The 24,540-nt window shown below is 35.1% G+C and overlaps 2 protein-coding genes across 2 annotated transcripts in view; both read right to left on the reverse strand.

Moving 5' to 3' along the window:
• Positions 1 to 2,610: 2,610 nt before the first annotated feature.
• LOC120345375 (solute carrier family 2, facilitated glucose transporter member 5-like) lies at positions 2,611 to 18,135 on the reverse strand. The gene is made up of 14 exons (XM_039414801.2): positions 17,916 to 18,135; positions 17,620 to 17,724; positions 17,319 to 17,465; positions 15,524 to 15,642; positions 14,839 to 14,963; positions 10,724 to 10,839; positions 10,303 to 10,465; positions 9,374 to 9,561; positions 7,911 to 8,024; positions 7,322 to 7,435; positions 6,939 to 7,005; positions 6,386 to 6,513; positions 5,598 to 5,728; positions 2,611 to 5,469 (listed from the first exon to the last, which is right to left on the reverse strand). Exons 1-14 carry the CDS (start codon positions 17,961 to 17,963, stop codon positions 5,358 to 5,360), a joined length of 1,677 nt encoding a protein of 558 aa, XP_039270735.1. The 5' UTR covers positions 17,964 to 18,135; the 3' UTR covers positions 2,611 to 5,357.
• Positions 18,136 to 20,655: 2,520 nt separating this feature from the next.
• Positions 20,656 to 24,540, reverse strand: part of LOC120345337 (tyrosine-protein kinase HTK16-like) — a 28,856-nt gene continuing 24,971 nt past the window's right edge. The window contains exon 15 of the mRNA XM_039414752.2: positions 20,656 to 24,331. Within this exon, the coding sequence (XP_039270686.1) occupies positions 24,125 to 24,331 (207 nt within the window). The 3' untranslated portion in view covers positions 20,656 to 24,124. The remainder of the gene's footprint in view (positions 24,332 to 24,540) is intronic.

A 24,540-nucleotide genomic window follows, 5' to 3' on the forward strand; every position in this document is an offset into this window, starting at 1 on the left:
GGCCATGGCACACTGGTTGAGAAGCAGCTTAGCTTAGCTTAGCTTACCTTAGACAATCGGATAGGTTAAATCCACTCGACCCGGCACTTTCTTATTGGACACGTAGTGGACATAACGATCGTTTCAATATTATGTTGTTGTTGTTGTTCTTTGACACGTTTTTAAAAAGTCGCTTTTCTCTTCGAATACTGGACCAATTGCTTTGAAATTTTCAGTGGTTAAAGATAAAAATTTTCTCCAGAAGGCTATTACTTTTTTTTTTGCTATGACGTCTTCAAAATTATGTGACTCTACGTGTCCATATATTTGAGCATAGCTCTCTTGTCTATATTATATTTGTAATTCGTACTTTCGCAAGCTGCTTCAACTATAAAAAACGCTAAATGTGTTGGCATAATAAAAGTGTTTCATATTGCGATGTTTGCCTATTCTTGGAACTAACGAGACCAGCGCTTTGCGACGCTCATTGCATTCCACAGAATAGGCAGGGTTCTGTGCGGGCGTAGATTTACTGTTAAATATATTCTCATGGCAGTAAAGTTACATGGCATCAACACTAGTCGTAAATAAGCTTGCTAAACTCCTCTCTAGTTTTATCTACACTTTGTGAGCTGTGAACAAAATAAAGTTCCTGTGTGCTGCCGTTCAGCCGAAGATGTTAGTTTGCCATCATATCGCGCAACTCCTTGTCAAGATCATCATTACAAGGTGAGGTCGATGTTTTTTTTCTGTCAATTGGGGCCATCGATTGCGAGCTTAGAAGGTTTAAGATACCGAGTTAGTCACGGGTTTGTGGAATTTTGTACTAGGCCAGGGCTACTCAACTATTTTCACCAAAGGTCACCAAAATTTATCGGAGTCCGGTCATTCAAAAAATTATATTATAACTATGCAAACAAACTTCAAGCCCATCGTTTAACAAAATATAACAGTGTTTCTCAATATCACGCATCGGTAACGGTATGACAAGGTTTTAGTTTTCAAGCAGAGCGATTTTCAACCGGTGCTCCGCGGAACAAATAGTTGTCCCTAGTTTTTTTTTTTTTTTTTGGCCTATTTTATCACAATGAAAAAAATAAAACCACATCCGCCATGCACGTATTTAGTTTTTACGAAGATTCCGTTGCGGGTAAATAAAGTTTCCCTCAGAGCCGAAACAATAGTCAAACAGCATGGTCGTTAACATTGACTCATTTTCGTAATGTTAGGCGCCATGGATAAAATTCTACTATGTTTTCAGAATTTAGGTTTGAATCATTATTCGCTGATTAAGATTCACAGATACCTAAACCTAAAATAATTAACTCATTAAGTATTATTTTCATAAAATGAAGAGAAAAATTGTCGAACTCAGAAAAACCCCGGATTTTATGGAACAGGTAATGACAAAAAGTTTTAAAATCGAGGTTATTAAGTGTGGCGCGGCGGTGTGGCTCAACGGGCTAAGCGTTAGGAATACGCTCGCCACCGCACCTCTAATTACTCTGCGTGGGTTCGCAGGTTCGAATCCCATGCGGGGATGGTTATGTGCGAGAGGATTGCTGGACTCCTCGCCGTCGTTGGGTGGTTCACGTAACCGCTGGTCGGTTACGGCTTCCTCCACCACCAAGTCCATGCTTCCGAAAACAAACAATACAGTAAAAAACTAATCCCATACCCGACTAGGAATGGTAACCGGACGAGAGGCCGTGGTTCGCCATATGGATAAGCCGTCTTATCGGCTTTCCTCTCCCCCGGGATAAATATGTAAATCATATCCTATCCTATCCTAAGTCTATCGCATAGGACACAATCAAAGATTTTTTGGAGAGGACTCCATCAATGAACGAGACCAAAAAATACTCCACTCAAATAAACGAATCTGTTCTTAATAATACCCAACAAATGTCAGAACACAGTGGAGATCCGATGGGTAAAGTTGATAAACTGATGAAGGAAGTAAGTGGCATTCAGTGTACAAATAATACTCTACATTACATAGTATCCAATACATTTGTTAAGGTGGCCGTAAAAACACCATTTATCATTTGCGCCTTCGCGCAATTTTTACAAAAAAAGAAGCACGTACCGCTTCACAATGTGATAAGTTTAGCCCCTTCCCATGACGCCGAGCGATTAAATTCGATTTACCTAGAGTTCCTTGAAAAATTTATGGCTCTTGCATATTTCCCATGCCTTGTTTCGAGATGACGCCGCAGCTGAACCTCCTGTAAAGAACTGTTAAGTAAGTCCTTTAGACACAACACACAATGCGGCCTGGTGTAGTCATTTACCTCAATCGTAAGCAACCCAAGCTTCACATACTTGTCACCATGCGCGAGTACCTGCTTCAGTTTTACCATGAATGCGGAAAACTAATTATTAGAGGCGCGCAAAATCCGTGAAAGGCGCATAAAAAATCCAGTTGTAATTATTATTGTTATTCTGAATAAAAATAATAGTTGTGGCCAATATGTCTGCGTATTCACCAGAGCACTTTGCGGCGCGCATTTTGAGTCTGCGGCATCAGGTCCGAGAAACACTGATCCAGAATTAGTTTTGTGGGAGATATGGTGAAACATCTTAACTGCATGGGTGAAATTTATTTACAAACTATCAAAAAAGCAAACATGAAACATATATAACATATATTCTGTGATGCTTTAATAAATTAAAAACAGTTGTGTAGAGGCGATATTGTGTCTATATTTGATGTTAAATGTGTAAGCGATTAAACAATCATAATAAAATGGCGCGAAGACATTTTTCAAGCTACAAAAGTTAGTCGCTGAGAACCTGCATCTTTGTACCTATTTGCCAAAATAAGACTTCTGGGTCTTATTTCAATTTTCATTTGAAGAATAACACTGGGGCTTATTTTGGGGATGTTTTTTATTTTCATTTATCAAAAACAATATTACGAAGGAGAGAATTACGATGAAAAATATGAAAACTGATATCCATTTACTTATAAATATCACGTTTTTATCAGGTCATCGAACCTTTTTATCTCTCACAGGTTTCAGATTTATCATTTAAAACGTGTAGGAGAGATTTCTTGCTACCGACTAGGTCAAAAAAATTCGCGCTATCGACTAGGTCTTATTTCAAGGGGAGAGCGTATATTAAAATCCTTTTTAAATTCAGGCTAGGTCTCATTTTCGGGGAAATACGGTACCTCTTGAGTTAATAATACGCCAAGGGTAAAACTATGAATGGTTGAATTATAAGATATGAAAATACGGAGATTTTCAAATAATGCGGTTCATAAGAGCGTTCGGTGTACATAAATTATCATATTGAATAACATTACATTTGAGGGCAATATCTATTTCGCTATTTAGTAGATCAACAGAGATGAACACCGTTAAATGTTGTTTCATTAAAATCTTAGTATATAATATACAAAAAAAAGTAAATACAACAAACATTCAAATACAAAAATATTACAAATGTAGCAATAACAACTCGTTAAACAATAAATTGTTCGTTAAACGACACGAGACTATAATAGCATGAAAATATATTCTATTGTGTGCGATTGTCAACATTTTGTTCAGATGAGAGTACCGGAAGTATGATAGTATAACATGTTTCCGTTTACAGCGGGTGGACGAAGAGTACCGAGAGTGGGTGTGTATAGAGTGCTTTCGTTTACAGCGGGTGGAATGGAGGGCATCTAAAATGTGTTCAATCAATAGCTTTGAACACAAGTTCAGTGACGCGGTTAGATTTTAAAATAAGGCTAGTTGAGTTAGTTTGGGGGAGATCGATTTAAAAAGGGCACCGTTAGATGTTAGTAAACATATATACATTTGCAAAACATTGAAACCGTTTGGGGTTATCTAAGCATGTTTTCATTACGTGCACAATCAAGATTCATTAAAAATATACTTTAGGTGAAAAATGCAGTTTAAAATAATTTAGTGTGTCTAACTTCTGGTAATAAACAAGCGAGATCGGCTCGATGTTGTTCAATAACAGATGACGATACATGAATGAGGAAATAAAATAAGATAAACGATTCACTTTGTGTAACAATGACGACCGCAATTATAAGTATTGTTCAACTTTCCTGTAATAAGCGCTTATCTGTAACCTAGAAGTTAAGTGTAAACAAGTCATTGTGTAGGTTTTCAGTTTAAGGTTAAACGGACCATTCAAAATGTGTAGAAGGAAGTGTAATATCATTTTTGAACGGTTTGGGAAATGGCAACTTTGAAACTATATACAATTGTGTAAAAATAATTCACAATCTGTACAAAAATGACAAAATAGAAAGAACGTACTGCTAATATATTGCATGGGCCTCCGCCCTTTGCGCACTGAAAGAAACAAATATTGCATCGAAGAACAACACGTATAACACTATAGCGTATATTGTTGTGCAAAACACAGCAAACACATAAAAAATTACTGGATTTCCGATTTGTGTAATTCCAATTTGTTGGACAGTCAACAAAAAACACACAAGTCATTGTATTTTTTGTGTATAACGTGCGAGAGTGTTTCAAAGTAATATTGTTCTCACAGTGCAAAGTACATTCTACCGAAATAAAGGTTGAAAATGAGCAGGTCGTCGTTGTCCTTTTCTAATACAACAATAAAAGGTCATTCCCACCAAATCATTGATACACAAAATTCAAGAGCTTAACTCTTCTGACTTTATAGACAGATGAATTTCACCAATAATACGCTCCCAGATTAGCACACTTTTCATCTCGCATTTAAAAAAAGCATTATACCCCTAAATAGTTTAAAGGACAGACGCTGGCCAGTTTTAAAAGTTTTAAACTTCAAACGGCCATGTCACATGGTCTTGTAGAATACTTCACATTTGTGGTAATCTACCATTAACAAAGGTCGATTAGCCCGAGAATCATTCTCAAAAATACATGAAACAAAAAAGCAGGGATGGCAATAAATACTACATGCAAGCAATAATAGAAAAAAATAAAAAATAAAAACGGGAGAACAGAAAACAAAAACATTATGACGTCACTCGCACCAGGGCGTAAAAGATAGCACCTGTGTTACAGGAGTTTGTTTGTGTAAAGACAGCGGGTATTCATCGAGGCGAATATAATATGGTACAAACTTTATCGAACCATATATAGATGCAGACGGGCCGAAATTGTATTTAATCAATTATAGATCCTAAATAAACATCAATGACCATATATGTTATGGTTTGGGTGAAAATAAAATGTTTTTAGAGTTGTGTAAAGTTTTGGATGAAAAAATATAATCGGAATTAGGATTTCCTTGGAAGAGTTTCAGAAAAATAAATATTATTTGCGATCTCATTATAATTGGGCGGTGCTGACCTAGGCTTCCCCATACTCCAAAATGAATCCTAAAATTATCTATAATGAGTTTTATACTCTATCACCAGCTGCGGGATCACTCCCGTCTGCAGTAACCCCCATATCCTTGAGGGGAATTTTCAGAGATTCATCCCGCCGTGCACCACCTGGTTTCATTCCATTTCTGTGAACAAAAAGTGTTTTCGTTAATGAAAGGATATTTTCAACAAAAAACTGGTATTTCTATTTTCTATATGTACTCATTCACAGGTATAGATGTACGATGAGGATGCTCTAAAAACGTGTACTCACCGTTTAGCAAATAAATCGCTGATTTCGTTGAATGTTTTTCCTTTTGTTTCTGGTAGTACAAGAGCCAGAAAAACTGTAGCGCAAGTACATACAACCATGAATATGAGGAAAACCCAAGGTCCAGTTACTTTCTGAAAATGTAAATAATATACGTTCAATATTACTACGGAAACCGGAGACAACGCAACATATGGTTCAATTTGGTTGCAGTAGACGAAACATATTGCGAAATGTTGATTGCGATTTACGCCACTGCTCATCAAATCAATTACTGGAGACTCAATTCACTAAACGTTTGTAATTCTATATCGGTACACCAGCATTAAAATAATTGAGATTCTTTTCAAATGAAATCTTTGTATCGGGTTTGTTTCTCGTCCTGGTATATCGAAGGAAATGAAATTTTGATATCCGGGACTATTTTGGAATTCGAAATTGATAATGAGATTCGATAATTTAATATGACAACCTGGTTCACTCTCCTAAAAACATCTCTCCAACCGGTTGTAGAAAAATTCACCGTTGGAAATCTCGCGACAGGAAATTTTGCCGCATGAAATGCAACATGCTTTTGAAGTATCTTTTTATTAAAAAATATTCGCTATTTAAGAGCATACCCTAACGCTGACACGATAAACCTAACTGTTTTTTAATCATAAATACTTGTTTTACAGCAAAATGCTCTTGCGGCGATATTTTATGCGGCGAGTTTCCGGGACACGCTCCAACCATAAGGTACAAATTATGCGGTACATATATACAAAATGTCTGTCTGATGAGATACTCACAATAACAGCAGGGAAACTGATTCCAATAATAAAATTACATCCCCAGTTAACCATACATGAAATCATGAAGGCAGGTGGTCTTGCAGCTTGTCTGAAAAGTTCGGCGGTAACGAGCCAGGGAATAGGACCTGAAATGGAACAAGTTAAATACCAAATGAAATTTTGAAAGAAGCAAAACAAATAAAACTGATATCGATAATGCCTGAAAAAACATAAGAAAAATGGGCGCTCTAAAAGTGTGTGTACCAATATGGAGGTAACTAGTTCGGTTCGCCTATTTTACATCAAGTTGTGTAAAGAGACTGAAACCTATGGGCACTTGGCTAACACAGACAGTCCCCGAACTCGTAATTGAACTAAAATAAGGAAAATCGGAATAAAATTAGGGCCTAACCCTAACCTGGTAAACACACTACGGAAGTACCGAAAAATGTAGTTTATCCGAGAGAGCAACTGGAGCAAGTAAATACTTCAAAGCGCAGTCACACAAAGGTTCATTTTTCCAAGACTCGAATTTTTATTTGATTTACAACTTTGAATACAATTCATTTACCTGGTCCTATAGCGAATCCAACAATGTATCCAATAACACATGCAATGCTCAAGTACGAAATCCAACCCTGTTAATATAACTATATATGAACATATGGTAACAAATAAAAATCATTCTTAGCCCAGCAAGACAATAGCTGCCAGTAAAATTGTCAAATAACATGACATACGATTATTGATTTTTAAATTATATCGCCGGGTACCATCTTCACATTTAACAGCCGCCGAAGAAATCTTTCGGCCATATGGTCAATCCAAGTCGTCAAAACATGGGAATTTTATGTTCGTGCCTCAAATTTATACAGTGATTTTTGGGGTTTATACTGAAATAAAATATCGTGGTCCTTTATACAGTTCAGTAGTATAAATAAACATGAAACATACCCCGAATGCCAACATGAGATTTAAAACGACAGTCATGGCGATGCACCAGAATATCATCATGCCGAATCCCCAAACTAACAGCGATTTTCGTCCGGCCCATTCGATAATTCCAACCTGAAAATCATAAATAAATTAGTAAGGAATGGGGATGCATATATGGTAGCAATCGCCGTTTGAACGACCTACTCCATACAGGGCTGTTGGGTTACCATACTGACAAAGATTTGATTCTTAGAGCAGTCAGGTGTAAGGATGGTTATATGACCTCAATCGCCATTCAAATTGTCTCTCTGTAGTGCAGCGAGTGCAGAGACATAGACTCTGGAAACCAAACCTTGTTTTAGGCATCGGACACCTTCTGCGTATCAATATAAGAGGCAAACGCGTGATCTTAAGATTGTTGTTTTGACAATTATATTAAACCAGAAAGCAGAACCTACTTTTAACTGCGTTAACTAAAACATTAATATGTGCTTCGTCCTCCCGAGATTGCCAAATGGAATTCAACCAGGTTATATGCACTTCATTAAAATACCTTCCAGACTATATATAGACAGGTAAAATGACCAAAATGTATTTATAGACTTACGCTGACGATTGTCATAAGTACGTTCACAGTTCCAACTCCTACTGACGCCAAGTCTTGTTGATTTCCCGGAGGAATACCAGCGTTTGTGAAAATTTTGTTTGAGTAGAAAAAGACCTGAAAATATGAGAAAATTTGATTAGACTTATAAAATAAAGATTGAAAATTTGACAAATTCAAATCGATTTGAAAAATGATTAACATTAGTTTTATGACCCATCCTTGGGCCGGTCGTGATTTGAAATCAAAAATTGTTTTCTGACAACGGCGTTTTTTTATGCCGAGCCCGACATGAGACGAAACTCATCAAATATGTGCTTTTATGTCGGACAGATCTTTTCAAATCTTATACCGTAAACGGTTATTAAAATCTCTGAAATTTCATTACAGCATAGTCTTCAATCTCAGTTTATGCAAAGGATACGTCGAATTCGAATTTGTCAAAGTGGTTCGATTACCCAACCGCCCCAACGAACCATGTTTTGAATTAGAATAAAAAAATTCTCAAATTTCCAAATTAGCTGTTTGATTCCTACTAGCAGTTAGTCGATATAAATTTAATAATTATGCAACGGTCCCAAAAGCAATCTATCTTTTGACGTTCGGCGTCGTATATCTCGGAAACAATTCCATGAAATGAAACTCAGTTACGAACAATGTGACGCTCAAATTATAAATTATATCAAAACAAACAGTTCTGAGAACTATACTTCATGCAGACAAACTGCAAATTGAATTTGCTGAATGCAGATGGAGCAAAGGGCAAATAAGTGTTGACGGCGGCAATTGAACCCGTAGATGTTAGTTCTAACCAGATTAAACCAGAACAAACTTGTTCTATTGTCTGCGGGGATTTCGCAAATCAGTGATGATTGATGCATCAAGTATCTAGTTTACCAACTTGTATATAATTAGATCATAACCGTGTGTATCAAGTATTTGGCGACTGTCTGGCGAAAAATAAAATGCAATACTGCAGAAGTTTGCATCAGAAATTGCGAAAATGCAAACGTGTCACTACCAATATAATGTTTATTTACCGCAAAATGACGACGGCGTAACACGAGATTGCGAAACTGTCTATCGAAGTAGTTCAGATGCGATCACTGCGGCTGCTATGGAATGTGGATCTTCCAGCCGCATATTATGTAAAGATTCCAAATATTTAATATCAAGCATGATGCAAATATAAATTGTGTTCACATAGCGAGATCAACATCAGATTACTATATGTATTTTTCCGAGTTAAAACTTACAACCCGAGAACATGAAGCAAATATCAAATACGCATAAAATGGTTACATTAAACAACACCACGTCATAGGATAATGACGTCAAAATAATGAAGAGTGAGAGACGAATCTACAATAAGCATAAAATAGTTACATCAGAGATTAGACAACACCACGTCATAAGGTCGTGACGTCATAACAAAAGCGATAAGCACATTCAAAAAATAAACTTACGGCGTTGATTCCAGATAACTGTTGGGAAACCATCAAAAATAAAACAGTGATCAACTGCCATCGAACGCTTCTGTCCCGGAATAATTGTACAATTGTAAGTTGTCCGGCGGATGCTTCGGATTCAGCCTCTTGACGCATGTCATCCATCTCGTTGACGACATTGTCTGTTCCTCTGAGTTTGACCAGAACTATGAGAAAAATCAAGTTTTTACTTGAGAGTAACCCATGACGTATATTTAGTAGCCTAACAGGAAAAAGCTTAGTTCGCGTTGTCAAAATGATCAAAATCAAGTTTTTCATTACAAGTACCCATGACACATAGCTGGTAATCTACCAGGAGTAAGATTATTTCGTTGTCGAAATGATAATACATATCGATGAAGTTTCGAACAGATAATATCGTCTCAATATAATCTTGATCGAAGCGTCCACATAGTGAAATAGGAACTTGGACACAAATAAACATTTTGAATCGTTAAAGTATTATTTGAACGCGAGTTGCTGACATCAACAACTACGTTAATACTATGTTATGGCCTAACTGGATTATTATTAAGTTTATACCCCATTTTGTTATTAACCAAAGTCATTATATCAGAGCGAAAATCTCGCTTAATTTAATTCGCTTTGATTTTCATTTCTTCAATTAAACCAGCCTTTGGCCCTGGCTGTCAAAATCGTCTGCACCACAAAGTTCATAACATGAAAGATTGAATAATTTATGAATGGCTTAATTTAAGAAGTTCAATACTTCAGAAGGCCAAGAAAACATTCATAAGGCAAAAAACAAACTGTATTTCCGAAACAATCACTCGGGTTTTGGGTCCCGGATTGGGTTTTTGTCTACCCAGTACCTATTCCATGCCTATCTACAATAAGGTCTCATGATCTGATCACTCAATCCAAACCAAAAAAATTAGCAATCTAACCATTTCTGGCTTCATCTTCTTTATGCTGATCGATGAGTAAGTAACGAGGACTTTTTGGCATAAATGGAATTGATATCATTTGTAGAATAGACGGGACTGCAGTAAATGCAAATAACCAAGGCCACATTTCCGATGTTCCCATTACTCCCTGGAGGCCGAATAGCTGTATTTCAAAATAAACGAACATGATTTAGACATTTTGTAACGTACGATATGCCTGCTGAATTGACCTGTCAAATCAAAGGTCATAACGGTGTTTCGTTCAAAATGTTGTTAAAACATGAGTAATATGAACGACGCCATCAGACGGTGCCGACCGGTCACGTATCCAGGTTATTGGAAAAGCCAGCTGATAAGGCGTCGAATCTGAAGACCCCTTGTTCAAAATAATTTGTTATAACGCGCACTATCTGTATCATACCTGAGCCACCAAAATACCAATAGTAATGAGAAGTTGGTTCAAAACTCCAATAGCCCCACGCCATTCTTTGGGTGATATCTCGCCAATGTACATCGGCACAACTCCGGTAGCCAAACCTGAAAAAAATGTCGACTTATGAAAGTGTTTATAAAAGGTACCATGTCAAAAAAGGGCAACTTGAGAATATGATGAAATGTCATAGTTTTGAAAAAAAATGAGAATCAGTTATAAATATTTGAACTCAAAATTGACAACTCTCACTAGAGTAAGGTTGTCCGTTTAAAATAATACATGCACTGTCAAACAGAGAAATGCATATCAATTCGTTTCAACTCGCGATAAGCGATGTGTAAATTCTGAGAAATTCCTTCGTCGAACTTTAGACGACGCCAGCGTAAGCAATTGATTTAAAAATGTCGCCATCACTTCCGTGACGTCGTGGGTATTTTTATGAATATCGTCACTGGTCCCATGATTTCGTCACTATTCCCGTGAGGTCATCCGGCGATACCTGGAGCCATGATGATGATGTCACCTTGGCAGCGTGCGGAATGGCATTATCTCGGAAATGTCGTCATGGTTCTTGTGACGTACTTCGAACGCGTGGCGTTTTTCTAATAACGACGCAAAGCATCGTACGTGACGCAACTAACGCACAGGTGGTAAACAGATGACGATACTAGACGGAAATAATCGACAAAATAACCTCGAAGAACAAGGTCCACATAGGCATCGATCTAATGGCACAGGGTTCGAAATGAACATTTCTCATCGAGGAACAGAACTCGTCCAACTGGTAGCGCTGAAACATACAATTTGCTGTAAAGTCGACCCAATCGAGAACCTCCGAGGTGTTAAAATAATTGCTCATTACTTTTTCAGTTAAATATGATGCAATTTGGCGTAGTGGCAAGGGCTATAAATCTTTCAAAATATACCAAAGTCGGGCGTGGTGAATGAATATAGCATCGGACATGATCAAGTCTAAATAAACCAAACTCGTTCTCATTACTCTAAAACATTTCATAAATGTAATTTAACATAAACAAAAGCAAATCACATCCGCTAATGCCCGTGGGCTACAACAGACAAATTCCCAACTTCACTCCAATTCGAAAAGGAAAGATCAAAAGGAGATAATTATGGCGATAGAATGCGACTCTACCGGTAACACGACAGCGGTGCCAACTCGAGGGATTTACTTCTTACATGAGTAATCTATCGAATTCAGGGCGTGTACCATTATCTACTTCGTTGTGAAGATATTTTTCAAACGGTCATTTTCCAATAGCCCACAGCAAAAGGATTCTGCACTTAATTGGCGGTTTTATAAAACGTCACTCTGGCTTAGAGGAATTATGATTTGTAAAATGTACTGTTTACTTCGACTTTGTATTCCGAGGGATACAACTTGAATCAACGTCACTTTATCATTTATTCATAAACTTGGTTTGAATACAAACTAAAAAAAACGTAGGCGATTTCGCGTGGATTTTCTGTTGTGATACTCTGCCGTCGTAGTGACGTGGCAGTGGGCGTTTTCCCGGACGGAAACCTAACAAAGTTTACTTAATGCTCTTAAGTGGACAAACGAGATTAAAATGACGCGAATTTTTTTTCATTGGTTACGTGAGATGGAACCGCCTTAGTTCCGTGTTTCAGGATCCTCTCTGAACTTGCGGTTATGAAAATTTTCAACAAAAATTAAACGTGAACAGGATATTGATATTTTGAGAACTGTAGCGTCTCTAAAAGGCTGTATTAAGTAGAGGCATGGTTCACATTAAGTCGAGATGATGGCGATCCACCATATAGTGAGTCATCTAAATGTGGGAGATGTGCTTTCTCCGGAAAAACCAGTTATGCGCATCATTGACAATAGATATCTTGACCACATCTTGCGTCTTTATATAAGAGACAAATGCCACGTGGAGACTATTTGAATTCGATTCAAATCAGGCAATTGAATCGCCACAAAGGTGTGTGGCGTTATGACTAACCAACCACTGCTCGATACACCCTCTTAGTCAAGCGACGACGGGATTGGTTGAATCGCGAAGGAGTGTCAACGAGTTGATCTTAATCATTGTAATAAGGTATGCCACAAATTTACCAAGTTACAATCACAGGATATAACTGACAACCATATACATATACTACCAAGAAGAAATATACTACTGCTGGTAATACCATCTTAATCAGTGGGAGGCAGAGATATTATATAACAGTGGTTATTAATTTACTGAGAATAATAAACAAAATATTTTAACCCTCGTCTTTGGTTATTGACAAATTAACGAATGGCAATGTTCCCTTTATAAATTCAATATTATAAAGTTCATTTAAATTACGGAAAATATACCGTTTTTTATTCAACCGTACACACCCACCCAGTCAATGACGACACTCTATTATCACGGTTTCGAGAGTATCTGTCTCGACCTTGTACTGAAAGTGGCGTGAAAGTCAAGGTAATATGTATATTCCCAACATCAATAAACAAGGTCGAAATTCCCAGACTCGCTGAAGTCATTGTTCAGCTATATATTAACGAATGTCTCACTCTATTGAAGGGGTGTGTGGCAATCGAAACAGGAAAAGGAAATAACGTACTTTCCGAGGAATTAATATATGAAACCTGCTATGTTATACAAAACATGTGTAATATCACGTGTGTATATTTACATTTGATATAACTTTTAAACCCCTCCAATTTATTATTGAATTTTTGTGAACGAAGTCATAGGTCAAATTAAGTTAAATCAGTTATATTCACCACTTAAATACTTTTACACGCGAGGTCGAAGGTGGGTGCGGCACATCGACCAATAAGAATAAAATCTAAAGGGGCGGGTTTTATAACTGATATATATACAGTAATACAAAGTTTATGAAACTTGTATTTTTTGTGCGCGACAGGGAGATTTGACCGCCAAATTTTTTTGGACGTCAGACTATGCAAATATATAGTAAACCTCATGTTTTCCAGAGAAACGTCCATGCCTACGTGATGAAACACGGACACTGAAATAAGGTTTTAAAATTCTATAAATGAGAATTTTGAAATACCAGTAGTTGATACTTAATTTGGAGCAAGATGATGTAATGGTTGAATTTCGAAGGCAAGTCCCAAGTTTTAAATGAGGGTAATCCACAATTGACCTATATTAAAGTATACCAACAATGACAATTCCTGGAAATGTGTCTTGTGGATAAGCTTTTGTTTACTATAGTTCCTACTTCTCAGGAAGATTACAAATCGCAATATTTGGAAGAAGAATTCATTATAATCCAACCAGATATGTTCTTCATAATACCAACTGGTAGATAAAAACTACCTTGTGGATCGAATGTTATATTGTTCCATTGTTTGGCCTGTTTCAGTGACCTATTTAAGGAATTTGAAATAAAACGCCCCTATATTATATGAGTAGACGCCCATAGAATCCACAATGTTTAAAAATAAAAAGTGGTATGAAGTCGAACACATTCTCAACCCAAAACTGAACTATTCTCTATTGGGGTAATTCAAGATAAAAAGTGAATTACGGAATAGACGCTTTAATAAAATTTGACATATACTTCAAATTTTGCCTTAGCATAAATACATCAATATATTCATGAAGTGAAGAAGTAATTACTTTGTAATGTTCCGAATATTAGAAAATAGTTACCATGACAAATGAATATACTGTATAGTAAAAGGATACAATGAATTTATAAAAATTTACATGTCTGTTCCAGAGACTGTGGAACAGGGGACTTTTCCAGATGCACAAACTATGAAATTTTGTTAAGAGTCTGCTATTAAATCAGTCATTGTTTGGTTGAGTCATAAAATAGTATTAGAGTATATTTACATAAACCTGTCATAGGAAATATCGACCATAAAAGTTTGTAGTAATTTCACACTGCGATAACAATGTGTACTATGTGTGAATGATATCATAAAATTATATTCTCGTAGTTAACAAAAATTATTTTAAATTGGAGGTAGATTAAAAAAAAAAAAAAAAAAAGACTTACAACTTCTGTGTGCAACCACTGAGTGAATTGTAGTAAATAAACAAATCTTCTCGAAATGATATCAGTCAATAAACACGAGAGATACATACCTGCGAATACTCCGATTAATGCTCGTCCAATCACAATCATAGGAAAGCTGTTTGCAAGCTTCGAAAATCCAAGGAAAGCCGCAGCAACCAGTGAAATTATATTATTCACCATCAAGCCACCACGTCTATACAAATACAAATAAGAACGTTTTCAAATCACAGTTTATCCATATACCACATATCATGGAATTCAAAATAAACAAATTTTTGTGTCTCAGAAATGCATAAAATATCATAGTACAATATTAATGAAGGACTGTCATGGGATTTTTTATATTATTCCCAATAATCTAAAACACCAATTCTATAATATTACTGGTAGGTTATAAGTATGCTTTTTCGTCACGTAATTATATTGCTTGAATTCAGAACTTGTTATTTACATGGCTGACAGGTACTTATTAATGTTTATGTTACGGAAACGAAACTCTTAGCTAACCACTAACTAGCCAATGGGAATTAATAAGGCCATGTTTGATTTAATCAAGAATCATGAAAATTTTCATATTCCCATAGTATGATATCCAAAAATGTATTTCAACGCTACACATGGTTAATCTAAACTGGTCATCGATGCAACACAGCTATAATATACACAAATTAATGTTATACAAATGTAGTCATTTACCACTGAATTTGAGTAAATAGACTTCTAAATTTTATGCATGACAAAATATCACCATACCTCCCAAATTTCCTCACGACTGGACCCACAAGCAAAGATCCAATCATACCGGTGAAAGCGAATGCTGATACAGCAAGAGCATACATGTTGTCTCTATAGATCTCATGATCGTCATTTACCTGTCATTACAAAAATATACTAATGAAAATAAACGAAAAGAATGTACCGTAGGTAAGAAGTTGTGTTCAATCATATAATCAAATAGAGTCTTTTATAAACTTTGCAATACATGGGGCACAGAAATCAAGACAACATCAGATAATTAAAAATATAAGAAAGACGCCCACCGGTCACGCCTCACTGTTATGTCGTACCGCGATGCTACAAATAATTACCCAAGAAAAATCCCTGGTATTACTCTACAGAATACAGCTCCGAAAGCTGTTTTGAAACTACAAATCTTTTTAATATAAAAACACAAAAGAATATCAATACAAGCCAAAAATAACTCAATAGCCTATATATTCAGGATATAAGTTCACCTATTGTTATAGGATATTGTTTCACTTCTGTAATGTAAAAATTTCAAGTAGTGCTATACATCGCTTGAGTAATTTACTCTAAGACTACTATACATTGAATTCTTAGAAGTAATGATATTTTTGATATGCCTTGAATAGGAGATATGTACAATACATGTGAGTATCACACACAATGAAGTTCTATGATTTGACCCATTCATACAGAGGTTGTTGCGCATACAATAAAGCATTGTTTAAAAAGGCTTCCAACATATCACCGCAGCAAAAACAATTTAACTTGCGTCATATTTGACCCAGACCAGAAGATTGCTACTGCTCCATAGTGATGAAAGATCGAAAAAGTTCATTTCTTGTGGGACATAACCTACTTTGGTTTTACTGCGGGCCATATGGTTCAAAAATATAAATTACTTCAGCCCCATTAATTAGCAATTAACTGGTGATTAAATTGATTATAGTTGAATCTTCTGCCTTTTGTTTTTCTGTTTTGTGCTAATTATGATAATGATTAGATAAACAGTTATGCACTATTTATTTAGCAGCATATTGTACAATGAGTTTAAGTGATTACTCTATAGGAGGAATGTTAAAAGATTCAACATATATATATTCAAAATTAAGTATATTCAGAAAATAAACATTATTCAATATATTTATCGACTGAATTTAAATAAACTGACTTTAGTTAAGCGAAACTACGGTAACAACTGGGGTACAGTACTCTATGCAATATAAACCATCAATTGTAAAAATAAAATTGACTTGATGCGAATCTAATGTGTTGAATGTGTTCCAATAACTTGCAGAACAAATTTGCAGATGCTTCAGCAATAAGTATTTGCAAACATTGCAGTTTATAACAAGTGACCTAATTTTAAATGCTTGTTTGAAGCAATAACTACTTGACATGTCTACATATCAGTAGAACAAACATTGCAAAGACCAACAAGTTTATTCTGCACATATTCAAACATGTACAAATGTACACAGTATTTTATGCTGAATAAATGATCTTATGACCTCTTGTTGAATGAATAACTACATAAATAATATTTATAGGCCCATTAATAAATAGTTTCTCATACAGCATAAATTTTCTTGTATACGACAGTTTAAACATATAAATATACAAAATCAATTTCTATACTAATTTTTATAAATAATGGACAAATTATTTGAATGACTTTATTCGATATTAAGTGCACCTCTTGATGAAAAGTTGATTAATTAAATGGTGTAAAAATGTGGTGATTTTATAATTAATACTTTTTGATAATAAACGTAGACACAAATAAGAAAAAGTTTCTAATTACCGGTTCCTTTTTGACCGAAACATCCGGTGACATTGTGGTTGAACCAATGGTTTCATTAAGTGAGCTGGTAGAAATGTTGCCAGATGATACAACGGTGTTGTTAATCACCTCCACTTCCAAAGGCCCAAAAAAGAAATCTTTAATTTCCTGTAAAGAAAATATATTTACTATAATTTGGTAATTCATTTATTTCTTGTTCCAAATATATAATATGATGTATAAAATCAAACTCAAACGTGTATAACCAAAATATTGTAAAATGGCAATGATATTTATCAACATATTTTATTAAAGTACTCACATCAGCTGGTGCATTGACAACAGCAATATTATACCCATATTGAAATGATGAGCCAATAACGGCCATTGCAACCCCAACCATCAAGGAAAGTGTTGCTTTGGGCTTCTAAAAAAAAATGTATTTTATCAGAAAATTGTGTTTCAAGATTGTTGTTGTTGTTGGATGCAGAAATAGTGAGATGCGCTATCCAATATACATGTATATAGGGCAGTGAATTAAAAAGTAGGTAATCACTTTAAGATCTTTATTTTCTTGTTACACAAAGAATAATCTTCATGATACAGTAGGCTACTAACCGGATTTCCATAGTCTCCACCATTCGCGACTAAGGCTTCTTCACCCATTATGGCTTTCTCTATTTTGGTACAACAGTAAAGTTTATTTAAAGATGGAAATACTTCTTCTTAGAGCGTAAATGTAAAGCAATCTCAGTCACAATGCTGATACAATAAAATCAAAGTTTTTATGCTTACTTCAGAAAATTCAAATGCAAGTTAGTAATCTGAAACAAAAAAGTTTTGCTGACATTCTTACATTGATTTGACTATAATCTAGCACCCTTGCGGATAAAGAAGGTTACTCCACGCATGAAACTTTTTTTTTGATTGTTTACTGAATCATGCTGAAAGTTTCAGTGATTTTCAACATAAACTACCGGTACCGGTACTCCTCGCCTTCCATACTCCGCATTTTCTAGTCTAATAGCGATTACGTATTTTATGTCCACCCATCAGTACTATAAAAGTCAACTACATGAGCCCCTCTAGTCTAATTAAACATTCATTCAATAAAACAGATGCAGGTTGGCTACATACATACCGGTACTAACTAATCGAAAAACTAATTTCAAAAGCTCGCGAGTGGACTCCTCCTGACACATGTCCCGCAGGCTTACCACGAGAATATAACGCAGAACGAGAAGCGACGCTTTATATTTGTGCGTTTTTTTTATTTCATTCATATATTCGAGAGATCAAGATGCGACCTTTTTTAAGAACAAAAACAACGCCCACTTCTCAGCCAATGAAATGCTTGCATTAGCTGCTGGTCAACCACTTAACCACTTCAAGGATATATATCACCATTGACTTAAAACTTGTAGGTATAGTATTTGTTTACGCTCGTATTCATGATATAAAATAAAAGGTTAAAGTAGTGAAAATAAGAATATATTAAAACTAATATAACATATCCAGTGTGAAATGTGAATGAACAAATCCAGTGTGAATCGCACACACATCTACACATTTTAAAAGATTAATAACCTATGTTTAGCCGTAAATATATACCAGGTTTAGCAGTTAAATCGTAGTATTATGTATTTACGGTTAAATAACAACGTGTTATTTATACTGTATATCGCTTTTCATATTTTGTATATTCAAAAATCTCGTATTTCTCTACTTTGTAATTGGTGAATGAAAATAAAATACATTCAACAAAAATTAGCCCTTTTTTCAAAAACAAAAAAAAAATTCGAAATGAGACCCAGTACTGTACTTACTTTTCATGTAGGCTACGGCCCCTGCGAAGGATTTACCGGGCAAGTTTGCTCCAAAGTTTTTGCGGCCGGTATATTCGAATTGTAAAAACAAATTAAATTTAAAATATTAATAATATAATAAATCAGATTTATTTAGTTTTATTTGTTTAGATTTACTGAATTTGGAATTATTTCGTTAATGAATATTTTCTTACGGTATTTACTTACATTCGAAGAAATATGCACTTAATTTCAAGAATTGATAACGATAATCGGTGTCAACATATTATGTTTTACGAGATGAGCATTCTACTGGATAAGGTTTCAATATTGTCTCAAATGGCTCTTTCAATACCGGCGCTTGCAGCCTCAAACGGATAGGGTGATCATTCTATTGGAAATAAAGAACTAGAATTAGCAAAATATCGGTTCATAGCAACATCAGGCGTGTACATTCTCGTTTGAGGCTTGGGTGGAGCAATCAATTTGCACGTATTTGTGTTCTAGCCTAGTATTTAGTCCAGGCGAAACCCGTCAATTCAAATAGTCGTTATGCGAAGGGAATATATCAAAATATGGCGCCCTAAATAACGTCATTTCCGACAAGCTATTCATAATCACGCCCAGTTGATCGTCTTCAAATCACGACCTCACGCATATTCCAAGCTGCGATATCTGCGGGGCGGATGAAATGCTCCCGTGGGAGGGATTGGAATGCCCCCGTGGAGTTTTGTAACCTTAACAATCGGCGGCCGTACAAAGAAAGCGTTAACAAAACGCATGCTGTCGCACATCTCTTTACTCTGCGCGGGGAATCCGTGGGAAATAATAATTATATGCGAGAGGAGTGTTGGACTTCTCGTCGTCGTAAGGCGGTTCCCGTTACCTCAGATTGGTCAACCCTTTTCCACATCATCATATCCATGCATCTGCGTGAATAGCTTATTATTGTGGACCTATGGATCGTGTTGTTGTTAAATATTCGAATTTCCTACATGAACTGGTCACAGTGAACACATACCACTTCTTTTTGACAAAACCTTCCAACTTTTATTCTGTACGGCTACGCTATAAAACTTCCTAAGGTTTGTTTTCCTGATTCTATAATTAGTTTATTTGTTTTTATCAATTATATTATCATCTGTTTTACTGATTATGTGGTGGAAATAAAATTATACTTATCTGGAAGACAGCCGTGTGCCGCTGTATTATATTTATCCGCCATCCCTTTCCTCCAGGATAAATATGAAATTCCCACGTTTATCGTAAAATACTGTTAACGCGCGAGTAAAGTTAAAAATCTGGTTTTTAGTACTTGGGCAGGTTTCCAATACTTCACCTTGCCCCCGGGAATCAAAAAAAGTTGATAACTTTCCATACGGGACCGGTAATTTTCAGGAAAACGTTTGGCACCATTGCGGGATAAGCGTCTAAATTTGAGATCACTTTGACATCGAAACTGACAGGATTTCAGTCAGCAACTGGCTGGCAGAGCAGCCGGTCAAACTCACTACACACACGCCAACCACTCGATTCAAATGAACAAAACATAGTTTTCCGCTAGTAAGAAGGTAAATAATATAATATATTTCTGGTTTGCAGAAAATAGCAGTCAATATTACCCAATATAAACAGCAGTCATAATAAGGCATAGATAATAATGCAAGCATTACAAACATTTACAATATACAGCATTAAATTTTTTTTAATGTATCCATACCATTGACAAGACTGTCAAATCAAATTGAGACAATTCTTAAAGTCAATGGCCTCAACCAGTCTGAGATGGGTACATATTTATTTTATTCAATATTTTTTGGGCTGTTTTCGTACAGTTACGATATTTTAGATTAGATTAGATTATTTAGGCAACTCAGTTGCTTGAAAATTTCAGGCGTAAGATATTGATGTGAAATAATAACAAACGAAAAGGTTTAATCTGGAACGTTTAGAGGATTTAATTCAACACCGATACCCGTGTAAGAGTGGCAGATCGGGTTGTAACGAGCAATTGGAAAAAGAATATTACTTGATTTTGTTTCCGGGTCATACTTACTGGAAGGAAGGCTACATTTCAAAATAGTAAATGACAATGACTGTCTTCTTTAAAATTTAGGAATTTAACTTTTTTCACATTCTGACATTAATTACCGGTAATAAAAAAAAAATAGAAATCACTATTGAAAGTAGTATGTTCACTTGAAGGCCCGATCATAGATCTTCATTTGTAGATAACGAAAAAAGTTGGTAAAGTTGAATTGGTTGTTACAAGTTCATTCCAAACAAAAAATCTTTAGCCATGTCTGCGAACTAAAGTTTATCATCATATTAAGTTATACCCAAATTAAGAATGTATACTGGGCAAATTACATAGCAATAAGTTTACTTAATACTTCTACATATAATTGGAAAAAATAAATGAAAGAAGGGATCAAGATACAACCAGCACAATGGCGATAATAAGTAATATTAACGATGCAAAAAAGCAACTTGAAAATGAAACTAAGCTAAAATGTCATGATTATTATAATATAAGAGAAATAATAGAAGCAAAAGGGATGATCACAAAGCTGATTACAACTTGGTATACGAAAATTCATAATTCCTTACTAATGTGTGAATGCTGAACAAAAATGACCAATGTACAAATTTGCATTATTATATTTTTCAACTTTCTTCTGTCACACTCGAGGCTTTCCAGAAGATGACTATCAGTGCATAGGTCAATGAAACATCAACACTGCCACACCATAAAATAATGAAATTTATATCGACAAAATGACCACAAAATTTTCAAAAAAACGTAATGAGAATGTTCTTCTCAAAAATGAAGACTGATATAATTATAGTGAATAGTACACAATGGCTAAGAGCAAAAATTAACATACGATATATACAAAAACGATGTCTCCCATTTCAACATTCAAATTGCTCACCGAGTACATGCATTTCAATTCTGAATAAAAATATATGCTGCAAAATGGTGACAGTGGATGGATAGCAGCAATACAAATATAACCTAATATAAACTACGACAGCTGATAACTGAGTACCAACTATCAGATCTTCTCAATGAACAGATATGGATAAATATCTATACAGTCTTCAAACTTGGTCCAAACAAGTACACCGATACGGCGATAAGCTTCCATCGATAATGAGATACCTACCCAATTTATTACACCCAGATGTTAGCAGTGGTGTGTCTGAAGGGGGCCAAAGGGGCAGCACGTTACAGGGGTAAATTTGTTGCTTAGTTTGATGATTTATATAATAATATTACAAACATTTTACTCTTACTTGACCTTCATTTTATTTATTCTCATGTATCATATCATCTATAATTCGTTCAACCCCCAAATTAATTTTGAAGTTAGGTATAAGGGACAGCATTACCAGAAACTTGCCCCAGACAGCAGAAAAGTTCGACACACCACTGGACGTTAGGCATTGGGTTTTACACCCAAGATGTTCAACCCGTCCCACAAAAAACGTTAGGTACAATGCCAACTAGCATATGTGAATGTAGTGTAAAAGCAGAATAACTCAGTATGTTGAGCAATAGCAGGCTAGAGATTGTCAAAAATATGACACAAATAGGGCCAGTACATGCCATTTAAGATGCATATATGCCTATGAATAGATAATGTTGAATATGAATATGATGCACACAAACCCATGATTGTTTATGCATAAATGAATAAGATTTGATGACCAATAAATGTAAATATCATATTAATACTAAGTAAAATAAAAACTGAGAAATCCCGATTATAAAAACACAAGAAGCGATCGATCGCCTCGAGTGAAATATAAAAAATACTTGGTTTATAAGGCCAAATAACAAATTGATTGCATATACATAAAATACAAGATGCGAAATGTTGCTCAGCGGATGCGTTGACAACTAAGCAAGGAATATGTATCATTGACCATGGCAGGTTATTATAGTCTATCATCAAAGTTTTTCAAACTTTAATTTTTCTTTGGAACAAATGTTTTGAATCCATAAGTCAAATAAATAAACAACTATAAAATGTATTTGATAATAGTGTAATAATATATCAATTCCTTTTATTTTCCCCTTATTTTTGAAGCCACTTCGAAAAGGCACTTAAAACGCAGTCACTGAGGCTTTCGAGGCTGCAAGTCATCGATGTCGCAATGACCCTGAAGTGACACAGGTTGCAGTTATGTACGGTATGTATCATTATTTGTTTCTGATAAGAGCAGTATTAATGTAACACAGAAATATATAACGAGTGGATCTTAAATATCGGATTTTTACCAAACTGAGAAGTCAAAATTGAAATATTTGTCAGTGGTCATAAAATTGAACCCCATTCCCCAAATATTGAATATTTAAAGATGAGTAAATTTTAAAAGTAATCCAGAAATTTAAACATGAAAAAAAAAAAATTTACCTTCCACCCAAAATATGGGTGCAATCCAGTCATTTGAGTGATATCATAAATGGCAAAATAAAGTAATAACACAATGTGAAATAATAAAAGAACAGAAGGATCAGGCAGAAAGGCGATGCATTAGAAAGAATCACAATGCAACGAAAATATTCTTAATATTGATATCCATTTATGTTTTAAATAATAGAATAATGACTTCAAGTAAATAAAGAGACATGGTCGATACAACAGCAATGGGTTAGCCTATTACATTTGGAACAAATAAAGCAAATGGCATAATATATACCTGAGAAAGCAAATATCAATTATGAAACCCTGAATCCTTGGCTATGAAACTGCAGTTATATTGTTGGTATCAATATCCAAATAATCAAGATATAACTTCAATAGAAAACTTATTTTGCTTAATAATCTTATAATTCAAGGAAGAAAAATTGGTATTTAAAATTTGACATCAAAAGGCTAACAAAACATAATTCCAAGATTTTATATTTATGTTCTAGTACACTGTTCATCTTAGACAACAATGCTGAACTCTCATTTCAATGTTCAGTAATATATCTTTGTTTCAGAGAGAAATTAACCCTTATTGGAAAAATTAACCCTCATCTCTCTTGTGGTTGTGTCCTGGTACTCTCATATTAAAATACTCTGGGTCAGACTGGAATTTGTGATGAAGCCATCTAAACGTTGGTCGATCTTCTTTATCATATTGCCAGCATTTCAACATTATTTGATAAACTTTCTCAGGACATCCATCAGGCTTAGAAAGACGCTGCTTGCAATCTTCTATGTATTGAATAACCTGTAGAAATGAGAAAAAATTGTTGGCGCATGCAAATTTCAGGCCAAAATTAAGTGCTGCATTGAGTGTGGGTTAAAAAAAGAATTTGACTTCAGTCTAGTTAAATTAAACTAGGTACAAGTACTGTGAAGTATGATTCAAATTTAGTTCAGATTAATTAGGCTGTCAGAAACTTCATGAAAAAGGTTATTTAGCCAATTTTTTGTGGT

The sequence above is a fragment of the Styela clava genome, chromosome 8 (assembly GCF_964204865.1).
Source record: "Styela clava chromosome 8, kaStyClav1.hap1.2, whole genome shotgun sequence".
Classification (NCBI taxonomy): Eukaryota; Metazoa; Chordata; class Ascidiacea; order Stolidobranchia; family Styelidae; genus Styela; species Styela clava.

Excerpts from the sequence above, each read along its gene's own strand:
- LOC120345375 (XM_039414801.2), bottom strand. The coding sequence starts at position 17,963 with ATGGGTGAAGAAGCCTTAGTCGCGAATGGTGGAGACTATGGAAATCCG. Across the intron at positions 10,840-14,838 it reads ATTAATCGGAGTATTCGCAG|GTTTGGCTACCGGAGTTGTG; the intron begins GTATGTATCTCT and ends CATTTTTTTCAG. Across the intron at positions 7,436-7,910 it reads TACTTATGACAATCGTCAGC|GTTGGAATTATCGAATGGGC; the intron begins GTAAGTCTATAA and ends TATGATTTTCAG.